This window comes from Brassica rapa, chromosome A03 (assembly GCF_000309985.2).
Source record: "Brassica rapa cultivar Chiifu-401-42 chromosome A03, CAAS_Brap_v3.01, whole genome shotgun sequence".
Classification (NCBI taxonomy): domain Eukaryota; kingdom Viridiplantae; phylum Streptophyta; class Magnoliopsida; order Brassicales; family Brassicaceae; genus Brassica; species Brassica rapa.
The window spans coordinates 29,580,482-29,599,521 of record NC_024797.2 but is presented as its reverse complement, the minus strand read 5'-3'; the positions used below and the strand labels follow the sequence as shown (position 1 = coordinate 29,599,521).

The following is a 19,040-nucleotide window of genomic DNA, read 5'->3' as shown; positions in this document are numbered from 1 at the left end:
ATATACAACTAAGTTATACCAATCATACATTTTTAAAAATTACAGCTAAACTTTTACACCAAAAAATCAACAGCAATAAAATCTACGATATGACAAAAAATCAACAGCAATAATTCTAAATTAAAAAAAAAAAGCTACAACTTTTACCAATCAACCCCTTTTGATGTATCAGTGAAATATGGATGGTAGAAAAGTATGGTCACGTACTTTTGTTGTTAAGGATTTACTTGTGATTTTTTGAAAAGAAAAATTAATTTGTTTGGTGTTATTATGGCTTCAATGGGCCCAATTTAGCATAACAGAAACCCAACAAAAAAGCCCAATAAATATAAACCGAACATATATGTACGAACTAAACCCTTCATTAAACCCTTTTTGTCTTCGTTGTCGGCTAGAGGAAACATTCATTGTTAATCTGCAATTTCGTCAATACTCCTTGTTCAACTCGATAGTAGAGATGCCGCTCGGAGAAAGAGGAGGATGGGAGAGAAGCGAGTCCAGATACTGCGGCGTCGAGACTGATTTCTCCGACGATGTTCCGTCTCTCCTCTCCTTCAACATCTCCACCGGCGGTTTTGACTATGTCCTTGCTCCTCTGGTTCGTGTTTCTTTCTTCCTATCGTTTCGAGAAATATCATTCAGTGTTTTGTCTCTCTCTAATGGAGTGTTGTTACGCAGATGAACCCTTCGTATAGGCCGAGCTTGGTGGAAGGAAAGGGTTCGGAGACTCAGGTTCTACCAGTCTCTGGCTCTGACTTGGTCTTGGCGCCTTCTCAGTGGAGCAGTCACGTCGTTGGTATGTTTCTATTTGTATGTTCTCTTGTGCTGGTTGTGGATGATGTGGTTTTGATTTAATGGTTAATGTTTTGTTCTCTAGGAAAAATTAGTTCTTGGATTGACTTGGACTCTGAAGATGAGGTATTGCGAATGGATTCAGAAACTACGTTGAAGCAAGAGATAGCCTGGGCTACACATCTCTCCTTACAGGTGCGTAGGAATCCATTATGCTTTTGATTGTTGATGCTCGAGGATGTATTGGTTCTTGCTAATGTTTGTTATTTACTTGCAGGCATGCCTTCTTCCTACTCCTAAAGGGACCTCGTGTGCCAATTATGCCAGATGTGTGAACCAGATCTTACAAGGACTGACTACCTTGCAGGTAGGTGGTTTACGAGTTTCTTGCTTTCTGTCATGTTTTAATCAAGATTAGTCTTTTCTTTACAAGAGCTTCTTCAATCAAAGCTCTAACATTTTATTTCTTCTTCTTTGTTTTGTTTAAATGTCATTCTGCTATGAAGTTATGGCTGAGGGTTCCGCTGGTGAAGTCTGATGGTGTTTCAACAAATGCTACCTCAAAGGACCTCGTAAGTCGTTGGATTAAAGTTGATGCAAGCTTTAGATTGTTCCTCCTTTTTGTGCCTTCTCAGATTTTCAAGGCTGCTTGTGTTTATAGGCCTTACAAACCTATACATATAAATGAATAATCTTAGCAGTTCATGCTGTTTTGTAGGCTTCCTTTTTTTTATTCGTTATGTCATTGTGTTTTTAATATATACTACCTTCTGTGACTGCAGACTGATTCCTGGGAACTGTGGAACTCGTTTCGTCTTCTTTGTGAGCATGACAGTAAGCTGTCTGTTGCTCTTGATGTTATGTGAGTTGAGAGAGACTCTTGATTGCTTTTTGTTAATGTGGACTCAGATTTTTCTTTTCCCTCCGTAAACATAACACCATGTCTTTTTTTTTTTTTATCTAGGAGTACACTACCCTCTGAAACATCACTTGGACGCTGGATGGGAGAGTCTGTCAGGGCAGCCATAATAAGCACTGATGTAAGTGCCTCACCCTTTTACCACATTTTAATATAAACTCGATTTTGAAGTCATAATTGACAAAATGCTTTTGGTTCTGCAGTCGTTCTTAACAAATGCTCGGGGTTATCCTTGCTTGTCAAAACGCCACCAAAAGCTAGTAGCAGGATTTTTTGATCATGCTGCCCAGGTAATATATATATATCATAGTCTTCGATGTGTAGAACAGTAATATTAAGTGCCAAGATTGGCTTTTTTTATACTGAGTTTTTCTTTCTGATAATGTCATTCTGTGATAAGAATCCTCTTTTCATTCAGCAGAGATATATCTATTTCTCTCGTTCTAGGATTCATCATCATTGATCTTGTAATTACAGGTTGTAGTTTCTGGAAAGCCTGTTCACAATCTTCCAAAGGCTTCTGATTCTAATACTGAGGGTAAATTTTCTGTATTTTATGTAACAGTTAGCTGTTATCCTTTGTTTATATTCAAAGACGTTCCATGTTTTCTATTGATAAGTTCTCAAATGCTATGGTTCTCAGGTACGCAGAGGCACCCCCTGCGGTCATATTTGGACTATGTTGCTTATCTGTTTCAGAAAATGGAACCACTTCCTGAACAGGAACGCATAGAGGTCGTTTCTTCGATCCTTTTGTCTCAGTTCTTGTTTTTTAATCACCATAGATGCAAGCAGGCAGAATAAAACTCAATTCTGATAGTTATCTTATTCCTTTTACAGCTTGGCTACAGGGATTTTTTGCAGGCACCCCTGCAGGTTAGTCTCTCTTCATAAGTAATACTGATTTCCATCTAGCAGAATGCTAAATTCTTACTGTAAAGAGCTTCTACTGCTTTTTTTAAATACAGCCTCTGATGGATAACCTCGAAGCCCAAACCTATGAGACGTTTGAGAGAGACTCTACTAAATACATCCAAGTATGTTTTTGCTTATGCTAGTTTTATTTCTTTCTCATCTTAAGTTTTAACACCTCATTATCATTAACACTATTTTGCGTGGTTGGTTTTACTGTCACGCCTAACTTTTGTCCATCTTTGTGTTGCTAGTATCAAAGGGCAGTTGCTAAAGCCTTGGTGGACAGGGTTCCTGATGAAAAAGCGTCCGAGTTAACTACTGTATGTCACCTCTCAATGTTTTGCTTTCATAGGCTACATGTGGCGTTTTAATTTATGAGTTTTTGTGTTTGGTAATCTTATAATATACTTCAGTAGTACTAAAGTTATACTTTGTAGGTCTTGATGGTCGTGGGAGCAGGAAGAGGACCCCTTGTGAGGGCATCGTTGCAGGTAGTTTTGATGCAACTCCATGCTGATCACAAAGAGACTTTGAAACTCATTCTTCTTAATCTATAATGTTCATTGGTTTCGTATCCCAGGCCGCTGAAGAAACTAACCGCAAGTTGAAAGTTTATGCCGTCGAGAAGAATCCTAATGCAGTTGTAACGCTCCATGTGAGTTATCAGCAACCGAGTCTATTGAAATATGACCAAGTGTTATGCTGTTTCTTTCCGATGTGCGGAGCTGTTTTGAATTAACTCATAGAGCATTGTTATCCTTTCTGACAGAATTTGGTTAAGCTGGAAGGGTGGGAAGGCATTGTTACTATAATATCATGCGACATGCGTTTTTGGAATGCTTCTGAGAAAGCTGATATATTGGTTAGTACGCAGTAGGCACAGACATTGGTAGATATTACTCATACTGACATTACACAGTTCATCTAATTCTCGTTTGCCTCTGTTCTTCAGGTTAGCGAACTGCTGGGTTCTTTTGGAGACAATGAACTCTCTCCTGAGTGTCTTGATGGAGCCCAAAGGTTTCTGAAGCCAGATGGAATTTCAATACCATCCTCGTATGTGTACTCTAATTTCCATAAGAAAACGATGCTATAATAGCTGCTAGTCCAATTTAAAAAGCTTAAAGGACATTACATATCTTATTATGTTTCTCTAACTCGAGTATCATCTTCGCTATATCAGGTACACAAGTTTCATACAACCTGTAACAGCTACGAAGCTTTACAATGATGTAGGTCCTTCTAGTTTCTGCTGTGTACACTTAATCATAAGAAGATTCGTTTCGTCTTACTCTTTTACATTAATTGGCAGGTTAAGGCTCATAAAGACCTTGCGCACTTTGAAACTCCTTATGTCGTAAAACTGCACAGTGTAGCTAAACTTGCTCCTTCCCAATCCGTGAGTCTCACTCTGTCTTCAGGATTGCTTAATAGCTTATAGCGTTCTCTTTGAATACATTTATACAAGTCTTGTTGATCTCTCGATCTCAGGTGTTCTGTTTTGGTCTTACTTAGGTTTTCACATTTACTCATCCAAACTTCTCAACAAAAGCCAACAACCAACGCTACAAAAAGCTTCATTTCAATCTACCAAGCGACGGTGGCTCCGCCTTGGTGCATGGTAACAGGACTTTCTTGTCTTTTTTCAGTTAAAATATGAATTATTATCTGCATTTTTTCCTAATTTGAAACTTATCTGTTGCGATCATACATAACTCAACAGGATTCGCTGGCTATTTTGATTCCGTCCTGTATAAAGATGTCCATCTTGGCATCGAGCCTACAACAGCAACACCAAACATGTTTAGCTGGTAATGGCTTTAATCTTTAAATATGAAATTAAACAGTTGATAACTTCTATCGAACATTCTTTGCTTAAAAAGAAAACCGATTTAACATCATGTTCCTTTTGGCAGGTTCCCGATCTTTTTCCCATTGAGGAAGCCTGTGGAGGTCCACCCTGATTCTCCATTAGAAGTACACTTTTGGAGGTGTTGTGGTTCGTCCAAGGTAAGATTAAATGTTTAAAACCACAATGATTCTCGTATTGTAGACAACTGACTCTGTTAGTCTTGACTCTTGAGAACCATTATTGATCCTCTGATGTTTGGGTTCAGGTTTGGTATGAATGGTCGGTGTCTTCACCTACGCCAACTCCGATGCACAACACCAATGGCCGTTCCTATTGGGTCGGCCTTTAGGATCAGAGGATACTGAGAAGAGCATGGACTGATGATGAAGTGATGTAATTTCATTGTGCTGTGTTTTTATGTCGAACAAAAGACAAAAGTTTACAAGTGAATCAAATCTCTTTTGACTTAATGAATGTTTCTACTTCATCAGTAATAGCTTTACCTCTGCACTATTAATACATAGCCATTTACACATATGTATATCGTCTCAAACGGCTAAAACAGAACTAATCCCATAACTTCCATTTGACAACATTGGTAAATAAGTAGATCAAGAAGCTGTGTTTACAACATTGGTACACAAGCCTAGTTTAAGAATTTTTGTTGCTGCTTTTGAATCCATTCGTCATAATCTTTGAGTAATTGCTGAAGCAGAAGGGGCACTAATGTATCTACAAGTGTCTGCATCACTCTGTCATCATCATATCAAAATATAACATTGTTTAACATTTTGAGCCAAGAAGCAGCAGGGAGGAAAAGTGAACAATAATAATGTCTACTTACAGATTCCCAGGAGCCTCAACAGCTGATACTGGAAGCATAGTGAATGGTCGTGTTGAGATCTGCCATGAACAAGGGAGGTTGTTTGAGCAGCAGATATAAAGTTTATTAATATACACAAGCCTAGTTTAGTATATGACACTCTTAGGCTACACGAGAATGAGACTATGAACAAACGAAAAAAAAAAACAATAAACAACCTCTAGAGTGACTTTCAAGCTCACATCAACCTCCAAAAACGGCTCTGGATCTTCCATGTTCCAGGTCATGCAATTTGTCATAATCGCTGGCAACCAGAAATGGAAAAACATTTGTACCAACTATAGAAACCTCACACTTGCTCTACTTTTAATTGCTTTTGTTTACAAGGACAAAAGTTACCTGAAAACATTTCACTTTGGTTCTCCAATAACTCTGACCCCTCCAACTGCAAAGAGACAGCAGAGCAAAACATACGTCGGTAAAGAGATAGATAACAACAACATGATTGAATATTCGATAAAACTCAAAACATGAGTCTTGTTCACACAACCTTGCAGGAAAGCAGCTCGACTGTACAATCTTCCTGTGTGGGAATAACCCTCAAAACCAGTACTGGAGAAACTTCAAAGCTCATTAACTGAATTGTTGGCAATGTACATCTGCACTGTAACACAAAGTTTTACCATCTCCCTTCCTTAGATAAAAAAGCATATTTCCAAATAACTCAGCTAACAGATTAGATATTCTACCGACATAAAAATAACAAAGTTTACTATATATTACCCACTTACTACATTTACTATATATGTCTAAAGATACACTCTTTAGATACTTCTGCTTACAGATATAACATTTGCCTATTTAAACGTGGAGAGACATCAAAATTAAAGAGGATGAAGAACCCAACACACATACAAAGGCAAAACTGAAAAAGAGAGAAACTTTGAGTGGTCCTAATGAAGATTGAAACTAGAGGGTTTTGAAGAAAGAACCTGTAAGTATTGTCATCACCATCGACTAACTGATAACTCTGCAAAGCTTTGGCGTTGATCACAGCCTCCATGCCAGAAGGGTGTTTCAAGAACTCACTGAAAGTGAGCTCCTTTTCTCTATTACTCTGTAGATTGATTCTCTGCTTCCTCGAAGCAGTGAGATTGGCTTTCTTTGAACTCGAAATTACAATTGCTCTACGAACATGACTACCCAAATGGATCCTCTCCCTGAAAACAGAGCTCTTCCTCTAATCAAATCACTAATATAGAAAAAAAAGGAGACAACTTTAGAAATGTATTATAAAGAGTCTAAAGACCTGGGGATTGCGTTAAGGTAGGATCTACGCAAAGGAAGGATCTTTCTTGGAGATTCTGAAGCTACGGAAGCTCTCCATCCGTTGTGAATCGCAGTGTTCATGTTACTTACTTTTTGAGAATTAAGGAAACAGAGAATGAAGAGACTCTGTTTCTTAGAAGTTGATTGGAGCTAGAACGAGAGTCTTCTTTGGTCTTGCACGATCATCGTCGTAGACGGGGAAGTAGTAGTGGCCAGGTGAGTTCTCCAAAAGCTCTTATCCGCCGCCGTTGATTGAGGAGGATTGTACTCCTAACGTTGATGGTCTTCCACGTGTGTTTCTCAAACTCGCAGTAAATTTTGGTTTTTCACCGCAGACGAGTTTACTTTTGTTCCAAACATTTCAACAAGTGTTTTTTTTTTTGTCCAAACGTTTTAACAGTTGTCCTAACGTGTTTTTAGACTTCGTTTGTTAAGAATGCGACTCTGTGGAGTTCCCATCATTGCTTCGTGTCGGATAAACTTGAAGTTACTTAAGCTACAAGTAATAGATATCCTAATGAGTTTAAGAAATATTGAGTTGTGTTTATCCTAATGAGTTTAGGATAATTAAAGTATTATATAAGGAGATATCAGCTTGTGATATAACTTAAGAGTTTGTGAGTTGAAAGCTTAAGGTTTTGACTGAGTTTCCTTAAGACAATTTAATAAGAAGTGTTTGGTGATTAACTTGTGTTCGAGTTATACAAAACTACACGTGGTATCAGAGCTTCGATCAATCATGAGTGACATCGTTGCTGTGACCGAGAAGATAAAAGGAGGCGGAGGACCTTCATCTATTAAGTGCCCAATGTTGAGCACAACAAACTACACCGTGTGGGCGGTAAGAATGAAAATCACCCTGCGTGTTCACAAGGTTTGGGAAGCAGTAGAAACAGAGCTGAGTAATGATGAGAAGAACGATATGGCACTGGCTTTATTGTTTCAATCAATACCGGAGAATCTCACTCTGCAAGTAGGAGAACTAGAAACGGCTAAACAAATGTGGGAAGCAATAAAAACACGGCATGTTGGAGCAGAGCGTGTAAGAGAGGCAAGATTACAGACTTTGAATTCAGAATTTGAGAGGTTAAAGATGAAAGATAACGAGAGTATCGATGACTTCGGAGGAAAGTTATCAGAGTTAGCCTCAAAATCGGCATCCTTTGGTGCCACCATTGAAGAAGCCAAACTTGTCAAGAAGTTTCTTATGAGCCTTCCTCGAAAGAAGTACATACATATTGTAGCTTCGCTCGAGCAAGTGCTCGATCTTAATACAACAAGCTTCGAAGACATAATGGGACGATTAAAAGCGTATGAGGAACGCATCAGTGAAGAAGAAGAGAAAGAGGATGATCAGGGAAAGCTAATGTATTCAAATACAGAGAGCCGTTCCCAGCAAGATCAATCTACTCGCGGTTACGACCAAACAAACCGTGATTACAACAACGACCCCTATAGAAACAGAGGTCGTGGAGGACGCTTTAATAGAGGTAGAGGACGAGGACGCTACGGCGGTAGAGGAGACTATAACAATGGAGGTAGAGGAGACTATAACAATGGAGGTAGAGGAGACTATAACAGGGATCCATACGCCGGGAGAGATGCATCACGAGTCGTGTGCTTCCGGTGTGACAAGATAGGTCATTTTGTTGCTCACTGTCCCGACCTAAAACTAAAGTTACAAGAGGCTCAAGAAGCTGACAACACCGAAACTCAGGAGGCAGACGAACTTATGATGCATGAGGTGGTTTATTTAAACGAGAAGAATGTGGTGCCAGAGAAGTATGAAACTAATAGTGGAGATGACAATACATGGTATCTTGATAACGGTGCTAGCAATCACATGACCGGAGATCAAAGATATTTTTCAAAACTCGACACCACAATTACTGGAGAGGTGCGTTTTGGAGATGACTCTCGAGTAGATATCAGAGGAAAAGGAACAATTTCGTTCATTGATATGAATGGTGATTCACGTAAGATGATGGATGTTTACCTCATACCCGATCTTAAGAGCAATATTATAAGTTTGGGACAAGCTACTGAGGCTGGTTGTGATGTAAGAATGAAAGGAGAGACGCTCACAATGCATGATCCACACGGCAAACTACTTGTTACAGCCAAGAGATCAAAGAATAGACTATACAAAGTAAGAATGGGATTAAAAAATGAGCCACGCCTGTATCTCACGGCAGATAGTGAATCATGTAAGTGGCATGCTCGTTTAGGGCACATCAACTATGAAACTATCAGAAGCATGATACAAAAGGAGCTAGTCCTCGGATTACCGACTATCAATGTTAAAAAGAGAATATGCGGATCGTGTCTTATTGGGAAACAGAGTCGTCTTGCCTTTCCCAAAACAACAACATATCGTGCTGACAAAATCTTAGAACTATTACACGGAGATCTTTGTGGACCTATAACACCGAGTACACAAGCTGGTAAGAGGTATGTATTTGTTATAATAGATGATCACAGCAGATATATGTGGACAATGTTGTTAAGAGAAAAATCAGAAGCCTTTGAGAAGTTCAAGAAGCTAAGGAACATTGTTGAAAAAGAAACAAAACAGAAGATACAGACTTTGAGAACCGACAGAGGAGGTGAATTCATATCACAGGAGTTTAACTATTACTGTGATCAAGCAGGAATAAAGCGACATCTCACCTCACCCTACACACCACAACAAAACGGCGTGGTAGAGCGCAGGAATAGAACTATGATGGAGATGACAAGAAGTCTTATGAAACATATGAGACTACCAAATTATTTGTGGGGAGAAACTATACGGCATGTGACCTATCTACTTAACCGACTGGCAACAAGATCGTTGAATGATAAAACTCCATATGAGTTGTTTCGAAATAAGAAACCAAACGTAAGTCATCTCCGGGTCTATGGCTGTGTTGGATACGCAAAGATTGTAGGTATCCATCTACGAAAGCTCGATGATAGAGCTCGAAAGCTGGTTCACCTAGGGACAGAACCAAGGTCTAAAGCCTATAGACTGTATGATCCAATCACAAAGAAGATAATTGTGAGCAGAGACGTGATATTTAATGAATCTGAAGGATGGGAATGTAACAAAGAAGGAGCTGAAACCAGTAACAATGAAGGATTCGAGATCCAAGTTGGAAGTCTTGGGGATCACAGAGACTATGGAGATAAAGAAACAGCACAAATTGACCAAAGATACGATGCAGAGCACAAAGAGGAAACTGAAACAGAGATCCTTGAAGAGGAAGAAACAGAAGCACAGCCTCTCAGAAGATCAGAGAGACAAACAACGCGACCAAAGTACCTTGATGATTACATTCTTTTGGCTGAAGAACTGGGAGAAGAAATGCTATTGTATCTCAACGATGAACCAAGAAGTTTTGGAGAAGCAAAAGAATCAAGATATTGGAGGAAAGCTTGCGAAGAAGAAATAGAGTCCATAATAAAGAACAAGACGTGGATCCTAGTAGACTTGCCATACGGAGCCAAACCTATAGGTTTAAAGTGGATTTTCAAATTAAAACGAAACTCTGACGGAAGCATCAGCAAATACAAAGCGAGACTCGTCGCTAAGGGGTATGTACAGCGCCATGGGATTGATTTCGAAGAAGTATTTGCCCCAGTAGCAAGAATAGAGACCATACGACTTCTGGTAAGCCTTGCCGCAGCAAAAGGGTGGGAAGTACACCATCTTGATGTTAAAACAGCATTCCTTCATGGAGAGTTAAAGGAAACCGTGTTTGTCACGCAACCAGAAGGCTTCGAGAAGAAAGGAAGTGAAGGAATAGTCTATAAGCTAAATAAAGCACTATACGGGCTAAGACAAGCTCAGAGGGCATGGAATCATAAGCTCAACGAGGTTTTATATCAGCTCCAGTTCGTTAAGTGTGCTAAAGAACCTTCGGTGTATCGCAAGGTTATCAACGGAGAGCTTCTCGTTGTCGCAGTATACGTCGATGATCTGTTTATCACTGGAACAAACAAGAGAAACATTGATGAATTTAAAGCTAACATGTCAAGTAAATTTGAGATGAGTGACTTAGGTACATTATCATACTACCTTGGGATCGAGGTGTGTCAACATGAAGGAGGAATTACGCTAACCCAACGAAGCTATGCCTCTAAGATACTAGAGAATGCAGGAATGGTCAAGTGCAACCCACTACACACACCGATGGAGCTCGGGTTGAACCTATCAAAGGCAGAGAATGAGCGAGAGGTTGATGCAACCATGTATCGAAGAAATATTGGTTGTTTACGGTATCTTTTACACACGAGACCCGATCTCTCGTATGTAGTTAGAGTACTTAGTCGCTTTATGCAGAGTCCAAGAGACTCTCACGGCATTGCTATGAAACAGGTGTTAAGATATCTAAAAGGAAGTATGACGTATGGACTGGTGTTTGAGCGATCGACTTCAAGTGTACCAAGACTGATTGGGTATAGTGACAGCAGCTACAACGTGGATCCAGATGATGGAAGGAGCACGACTGGTCACATATTTTACGTCAACAACAGTCCAGTATCTTGGTGTTCATCAAAACAAGAAGTAGTAGCATTATCAAGTTGTGAAGCAGAGTTCATGGCTGGAACGGAAGCCGCACGACAAGCCATATGGCTGCGTGATTTACTTAGTGAGATAACCGGTAAGCAGAGTGAGAAAGTAGTGATACGCATTGACAATCAGTCAGCTATTGCATTGACTAAAAATCCGGTGTTTCATGGGAAAAGCAAACACATACACCGGAGATTCCATTTCATTCGAGAATGCGTTGAGAATGATCAGAATGAAGTTGAGTATGTTCAAGGAGATAAACAGAAAGCTGATATATTAACTAAAGCATTGGGAAGAATCAGGTTTCAAGAAATGAGGAGCTACATTGGAATGAAAGATAACTTCAAGCTTAAAGGGAAGAATGTTGGATAAACTTGAAGTTACTTAAGATACAAGTAATAGATATCCTAATGAATTTAGGAAATATTGAGTTGTGTTTATCCTAATGAGTTTAGGATAATTAAAGTATTATATAAGGAGATATCAGCTTGTGATATAACTTAAGAGTTTGTGAGTTGAAAGCTTAAGGTTTTGAGTGAGTTTCCTTAAGACAATTTAATAAGAAGTGTTTGGTGATTAACTTGTGTTCGAGTTATACAAAACTACACTTCGTACAAAAGTCGCATGCATATTATGGACTTGCAAGAACATTTGAAAGCAGTAAACTAATACTAAGAAACTGCATCTCCTAGGCCATATATAGCATTATGATATGTTGTGAGGGATGCGAGAATAAACAAATTAACAGATTGATAAACAATAAAAAAACACATAGATTTAACTTAGTTCACTTTTAGGACTATGTCTACGGGTAAATAGAATACATTATTGATGAAGACGAATTTTCAGAGTACAACTCATTCTACGTAATAGAGTAAAACCATAAAGATATATAAGAAAATGTTTAATGAAACTTTCCATAGTTATCGGATTTGGCATGGGATCGACAAATTCTTACAGAGATCGGTAGATCCATGACTACTAGATCGACCGATCTACGTTAATTCGCAGATTCAAGGCATATTTTAACAAGATTGATAATGATCCATCTTAAAATACAGAGACAGTTTGTAAATTTCAAGAAAATTGCAAAAAAAAATTGAACCTCAAGAACGTAAAACAATCATCGTTTACCATATTAGAATCATACTTACCCGCCACTTACCCGCCAAAAGCCTCTATCTTGTAATCAGACCAGAATCAAAAACTGTAAGCAAATTCAGGTATTAGCAACTCGTAGCACAAACTTTTACCTGAAGGAGTAAATTTATTGACATCACAATTAATTTTACCAAATGTCAAACATAAATAACAAATGCATAAAAACCTCAAACACACCTAAATTTAAAAACGGTGTCTAAAATCCTCACTGTTTTTTTCTGTATTCATGTGTGTTTGAGATTATGTATTTGTTCTTAGAGCTTCAAACTCAAACATTGCCTCAAACAGTACTTTCTTTTGTGTTTAGTTATTGTTGCAACAGTAACTACCCATTACGTTTCAAGAACTTATTCCTCCTCTTTGTCTAAGTCACTGTGGAGGTATCAAGATCCCGTACCCATTCGGAATTAGAAAGACTTGCTACATGGATAGGCTTACGAAACCTAACGTATTACAAACATTGGATTTTTTATGACTTCTCCAAATAGCAACTCCTCCTAATTCCAAAAGGTATAGGATTTTGACACCTCCACAAACATGTGTTTGAAGCAGGATCATGAAAAAAATAGCAACTTCAAGAGAAGAATCAAGAAACGGAGAAAGATTTCTGGACGAATGGTGTCTTTATTTCATAAGTCCCCATCAATTATATGTCGGAAGGCTTTTTTTCTTCTTGCTTACTACTTTTGCAAAGACATTTACTTCTGCCCATGCAGATTCCCGCAAAAGTTACATTCATATATATCATGCATGATTCATGAACCAGCAAAATACACAGACATTTAAACACCGTCCATAAATTTTAAATTATATTAAATACATCTAACGTAAAATTAAATTGTCATAGTTTACGACGTTATTTACCCACCAAGAGGCAAGAACCTATTGTGTCTTGTTGTATCAAAACATACCAGAATCAAACTTGTAAGCAGCTTCGGCTATTAGTAATTCACAGCATACCATTACTATACTAAAAAATCAAATGTCAGCAAAAAAAAAAAAAAAAAAAAAAACTACAAGTGTACAAACGTGTATCGACTTCCACCCGTAAAGCTGATCCCCCATCCCGACATGCTGCCATATCTAACCCATCATCGTCCAAACTTTAATGGGCTTTCAAATCTAATCACCGACAAAAAAAAATAAAAATTATATAGACACACCCAGTGGGACTCGAACCCACAATCGCTTGATTAGAAGTCAAGCGCCTTATCCATTAGGCCATGGGTGCTTGTTGTTGTTACTAGTGACCTCTATCTATATTATACATAATATAAATAATGAAGTTCGTTAGTTCGTTATGTCATATACTTATCGTATGTTCAGATAAGAGATATCTTTTAGCTTTCATATATAATGGCAAGATCTTTCCCTTCCCGCCTAAACTTGGATCTCGGCAATAGGCTAAAGAGATTGGTGTCGGAACAACTCCACGACGAAGCATTGAGACTATACAAGCAAAAGATTCATCCTTTAGGCACTGATGGCTTCACAGCGATTCTCCCTTCCGTCATCAAAGCTTGCTCTTTTCAGCAAGAGCCTTTCTTAATCAACGAACAGCTTCATTGCCTTTGTCTCAAGTCAGGCGCTGGTCTTGACACCGTTGTCTCCAATTCACTCGTCTCTATGTATGTGAAATTCTCTAACGCATTCTCTGCTCGCAAGGTGTTCGATGAAATGCTTGAAAGAGATACCGTTAGCTATTGCTCCATTGTGAATTGTTATATCCAAGATGGGTTGTTGTGTGAAGCGGTGAAGTTGCTAAAGGAGATGTATTTTGATGGATTTGTTCCGAAGTCTGAGGTAGTTGCGTCTTTATTAGCTCTCTGCACTCGCGTGGGAAAGAGAAGTAATGTTTCGAGAATGCTTCATGCTCTTTCTCTTGTTGATGAGAGGATGCAGGGGTCTGTTCTCTTGTCAACGGCGTTGGTTGATATGTACTTGAAGTTTGATGATCCTGCAAGAGCTTTTCATGTGTTTGATCGAATGGAGGTGAAGAATGAGGTTTCATGGACCGCCATGATCTCTGGTTGTGTTGCGAATCGTAGCTACGAGATGGGCATTCGTTTGTTTCTAGCAATGCAGAGAGAAAACTTGAGGCCTAATCGTGTAACGCTGATGTCTATTCTACCTGCGTGTGTGGAATTGGGTTCTGGATTAAGGCTGGTGAAGGAGATTCATGGGTTTTCGTTTCGTAATGGATTTGATTCTGACGATCGGTTAACGTCTGCTCTTGTGACCATGTACTGCAGATGTGGTGATGTACGTCTCGCTAGGTTACTATTTGAAGAATCAAAAGTTAGAGATGTTGTGATGTGGAGTTCGATGATTGGTGGCTATGCAGAAGCTGGAGACTGCTCTGAAGCTATGAACCTGTTAAGTCAAATGAGAGAAGAAGGAACTGAACCCAACTTGGTTACTCTGTTGGCCGTTGTCTCAGCTTGCAAACATTCAGCATCACTGAGTTTTGCATCTAGAATCCATTCTTACATCCTGAAATGTGGCTTCATGTCAAGCATCTTATTGGGAAACGCCCTCATAGATATGTATGCAAAGTGTGGGAGCCTTCTTGCTGCACGTGAAGTATTTTATCAACTTAGTGAGAAAGATCTTGTGTCATGGAGCTCAATGATAAATGCATACGGTCTTCATGGACATGGTTCTGAAGCTTTAGAGATCTTTCAAGAGATGCTTAAGAGTGGAGAGAAACTAGATGCAATGGCTTTTCTTGCAGTTTTATCGGCATGTAACCAATGCTGGTCTGGTAGAAGAAGCTCAAAAGATATTCAGGGAAGCTGAAAAGATTAACCGAATGACACTCACATTGGAGCACTATGCTTGCTATATCAATCTTCTTGGCAGGTCTGGGAAGATCGACGATGCTGTTGAGGCTGTTAAAAATATGCCCATGAAACCAAGCGCAAGAATATGGAGTTCTCTGCTATCTGCTTGCGAGATTCATGACAGGCCTGATGTTGCACATGAGATAATTGCAAGTGAGTTTATGAAATCTGAACCTGACAATCCAGCTAATTACGTGTTGCTCAGCAAGATTCACGCAGAATCTGATAATTGCTATGGTGCAGAAGAAGTGAGGAGAGTTATGCAGAGGCGAGGACTGAAGAAAAGCTACGGATTCAGTAAAGTTGAATCCTGAATTACGGACTGTAGTTAACCAAGGAAAATCTCGGCGTTCTATATGAAGATTTTGTCTGAGCACTGTTCTCTCTCTGGAGTTCAAAAGTAGCATCACTGATGCACTCTCTTGAAGATTGTTCCAACAGTTGAAGTCCTTGTGAGTGTTTGAGAAGATACATCATGTGGAAGCTTTTCCTGGAACCTGAGCTACTTCTTGTATTCGCCTCCTGAAAGCATCGGAAAGAAGTATCCAAACTGCATCATTTTATTAGAAAAAAAAAACACTTTTGTGAGCAGAGCTTCCTTTGCCTTGGGTTTCATGCAAACATTCTTCTCTCCAAGCCAACTCACAGTGTCACAAACTGCCGATAACCATTTGTGTGGATAAGATCTTCATGTTGAAGACGTTACAAGAGTTTAACAAAGCTGCTAGACTACCCAAAAGGAGTCGAGTCTCTCCCTGAAAACAGAGCGCTTCCCCTACCAAATCACTAAAACAGATAACGAAGATAATTTTAGAAATATATAAAGACCTGGGGATTGCGTTAAGGTAGACCCTTATCGCTTCTTTGCTCTTGCAAGGAAGTAAGTGACCAGGTGAGTTCTGAAAAAGCTCTTATCGGCCGCCATTGATGGATGGAAGTAAATTTTGGTTTTCACCACAAACGAGTTACTTATGTTCCAATTTTTAACAAGTGTTTCTGCTAAGGTGTTTTGTCAAAACGTTTTAACAACTGTCCAAACGTGTTTTGTCCGCAAATTATAGAATTTCATTTGTTAACAATTGCGACTCTGTGGACCTTCCATCATTGCTTCCTACAAAAGTCATATTCGCAAGAACATGTGAAAGCAGTAAACTAAAACTAAGAAAAACTGCAGCTCATATATAACATTAAGATAGATACTGATCCAACTTAAAATACAGAGACAATCGTCAAGAAAACTGCAAAGATTTGAATCCCAAGAACGTAAAACAATCATTGTTTTAACTTTTTAACAAGATTCTCACATTTATTCACGGTACTCTAATCTCATTGAGTCACCATGTAAGGCGAGGAAACAATGGTTCAACATCTGAAGAAGAAGGTGAAGCCACAGTACTAACCGCTGGAGCAGTCACACTAATGCTCCAAGGCACTCCCCTGTTTATCATATCCCTATCTTCTTCTTCATCCTCTTCTCCCTGGCCTTCTTCATCGACCGAGTCTGCATCTGTAAACCCTCTGGAGAAGTACAAATTCTCTCCAACTCCGTATAAACTTGTCTCATATTTGGACGTTTCTTTCCTTTCCAGCTCAAACACTTCAACGCCAGATTTGCCACTGCCATTACTTGTTCCGGTTTGCAATCATCTTTTATCCGAGCATCCACAATATCAGAAAGTCTATTCTCCTTCATGGCTAGTCTGAAATGATCTGCCAAGCTTATCATTTCTTGAGTGTTTTGCACCATTATGACAGGCTTGTCTCCACTAATAAGTTCAGCTAGAACGACTCCAAAGCTATAAACATCGCTCTTTTCTGTATATTGGCTGGACCGGTAATACTCCGGATCCACATACCCAACCGTACCTGAAACAACCGTTGTCCAGTGAGTTTGATCTATGGTCACTGACCTTGATGTTCCAAAATCAGCCACCTTGGCTCGGTACTTCTCGTCTAGTAATATGTTTGATGACTTTATATCTCTATGGTAGATTGGAGAATTTGCTGAAGAATGAAGATAAGAGAGAGCTCCTGCGACCATACCATAGTGTAATCATCAGACTCTTCTTGGATATGCTGGAAGAGGTTACCGTTGCTGATGAACTCGTAAACCAGCATAGGAACTTCGGTCTCAAGACAACATCCCAAGAGTTTGACGACGTGTTCTATGGTTGATCTGGGAGAGAATCACCACCTCGTTGATGAACTCTTGTAGTTTGTCTTCATCTATCACTTTGGATTTCTTGACTGCAACGGTTCTACCATCTAAGAGCATACCTTTGTACACAGTGCCTTGACCTCCATGTCCAAGAACTCTGTTTAGACTGAAATTTTCTGTGGCTTTCTCTAACTCGCTTGAGCTGAATATTCTAGTCTTTTCAACGTTGCCTTCTTCTGTGTTTAGTTCTTGTTGCAATAGTATTCCTCCATTACGTTTAAAGAACTTCTTCTTCCTCGCTGTTATCCTTCTCTTTATGAGAAACTTTCTCAGCCACCAAAGTCCACCAACTAGGACTAAGACACCAAAACCTGAGCCAACCCCTGGAGACCGCACAAGAATATTAATAGGTTGATCATACTTGCTAATCAAGGTAACTTTGGGACTGAAAAAAAAACTCAGGTGATTTTACCTATGAATATTGCTTTTTTCTTATCGACCACGCAGTGATAATGTCCTTGAGTATTCACACAAATGTTTCTTTCTCCACATGGGTTGGGTAAGATTTTGCATTCATCAACATCTGGATTTCAAAGACCATGAAACTTTGAATTAATCTAGCTAGAGATGATTTGTAAAACTCAGAAGGATGCGCTTGCACAAACACACACGTCAAGAAAGAAAAAAAGGAACATTTACTGACCGTGGCATCCGTCCGAGGTATATGCGTTTCCTGTGTAACCCTCTTTGCAAGCACAATGTGCATAAGTAATCTCAGAAATGGTGCTTTTGTCGCAGATACACTTCATGTGCGGTCTAACAAAATAAGTAGTATGGCCGTACTCTCTTCTGTTGTTGCATGGCAAGGAGTTTATGAAGGAAGAATTCTTCATCTTGATTACCCATGCTAGAGTAAGCGTGGCATATCCCTTACCAAATAACTGTTGTAGTTTTGTCGCATTTGACACAGTGAAGTCTTCATCTGTAATGAAGGCGACCCTACAATGTTCCTCTCTTTTTGTTGGTGTTGTCGAGTTTCCATCGTCATTGCTCTTCATTCTTATACCAATAACTTGTTGTGGCTCGTTAGGTAGCCTAACATGACAACATCTGTCACCATGGCATGCTGTTTCTTCTGGTGTGTTTTCTGTACAAACATCGTATTTATATGACAAACTGTTGTTCGAGCACTCGGTTTTGTCAAGAAAAGGGACGTTATAGCTAGGCGGGTACTACAAGAAAACGTAACCTTAACGAAGAAATTTAACGAGGAAAAAGAATCCTCGTAAAAAAACGTTGATTTTGCGAGGAAAGTACGTGGAAAAAAAAAAGCATCGTTATTTCGTCGTAAGATAACGACAAAACATATTCGTCGTAAAGACGATGTAAATTGACGTGGCTTTTACGAGGAAAAACTAATTCCTCGTAAAAGCCACGTAAATTTCGCGAGTTCTTTACGACGAAATATTTTACGTGTACTTAACGAGGAAATTTTGAATCCACCAACTTGGTAGGTGGCTCACGTTTTTTTTTTTGGCCATCCAATTAATTTTCGTCGTAATTTCATAGCAAAATTACAACTACCAGATTCGAAATTTTCTATAAATATGGATGTTTGAACATCATTTTAAACACACCAACAACAAAAAACGTGAAAGAAAAAAAAATGGCTGGCTCTGGGACTATTTACGAG

At 39.1% G+C, this 19,040-nt stretch overlaps 3 protein-coding genes, 1 non-coding gene and 1 pseudogene across 4 annotated transcripts; 2 read left to right on the top strand and 3 right to left on the bottom strand.

Annotated features, from left to right (window-relative positions):
* Positions 1-180: 180 nt before the first annotated feature.
* LOC103862031 (protein arginine N-methyltransferase 1.5) lies at positions 181-4,968 on the top strand. The gene is made up of 23 exons (XM_009139744.3): positions 181-598; positions 679-796; positions 878-987; positions 1,070-1,159; positions 1,299-1,364; positions 1,575-1,654; positions 1,757-1,832; positions 1,915-2,001; positions 2,189-2,249; positions 2,355-2,446; positions 2,552-2,587; positions 2,680-2,748; positions 2,878-2,946; positions 3,064-3,117; positions 3,207-3,281; positions 3,396-3,488; positions 3,579-3,682; positions 3,810-3,858; positions 3,939-4,025; positions 4,142-4,247; positions 4,350-4,437; positions 4,543-4,636; positions 4,744-4,968. The coding sequence occupies exons 1-23, from the start codon at positions 344-346 to the stop codon at positions 4,825-4,827; spliced, it is 2,043 nt and encodes a 680-aa protein (XP_009137992.2). The 5' UTR covers positions 181-343; the 3' UTR covers positions 4,828-4,968.
* On the bottom strand, positions 4,962-6,906 carry LOC103862030. The gene is made up of 7 exons (XM_009139742.3): positions 6,611-6,906; positions 6,294-6,521; positions 5,852-5,960; positions 5,701-5,746; positions 5,520-5,605; positions 5,323-5,381; positions 4,962-5,230 (listed from the first exon to the last, which is right to left on the bottom strand). The coding sequence occupies exons 1-7, from the start codon at positions 6,709-6,711 to the stop codon at positions 5,125-5,127; spliced, it is 735 nt and encodes a 244-aa protein (XP_009137990.1). The 5' UTR covers positions 6,712-6,906; the 3' UTR covers positions 4,962-5,124.
* A 6,598-nt stretch (positions 6,907-13,504) lies between these two features.
* On the bottom strand, positions 13,505-13,577 carry TRNAR-UCU. The gene has a single exon. It is a non-coding gene; the product is annotated as a tRNA-Arg (tRNA).
* Positions 13,578-13,611: 34 nt separating this feature from the next.
* On the top strand, positions 13,612-15,756 carry LOC103862029 (pentatricopeptide repeat-containing protein At4g31070, mitochondrial). Its single transcript, XM_009139741.3, is given in 3 exon segments — positions 13,612-15,097; positions 15,099-15,497; positions 15,499-15,756. Coding segments are annotated over 3 exon segments (1,845 nt in total). The 5' UTR covers positions 13,612-13,702; the 3' UTR covers positions 15,550-15,756.
* Positions 15,757-15,990: 234 nt separating this feature from the next.
* Positions 15,991-18,851, bottom strand: LOC103862028 (annotated as a pseudogene).
* Between the last annotated feature and the right edge of the window lie 189 nt (positions 18,852-19,040).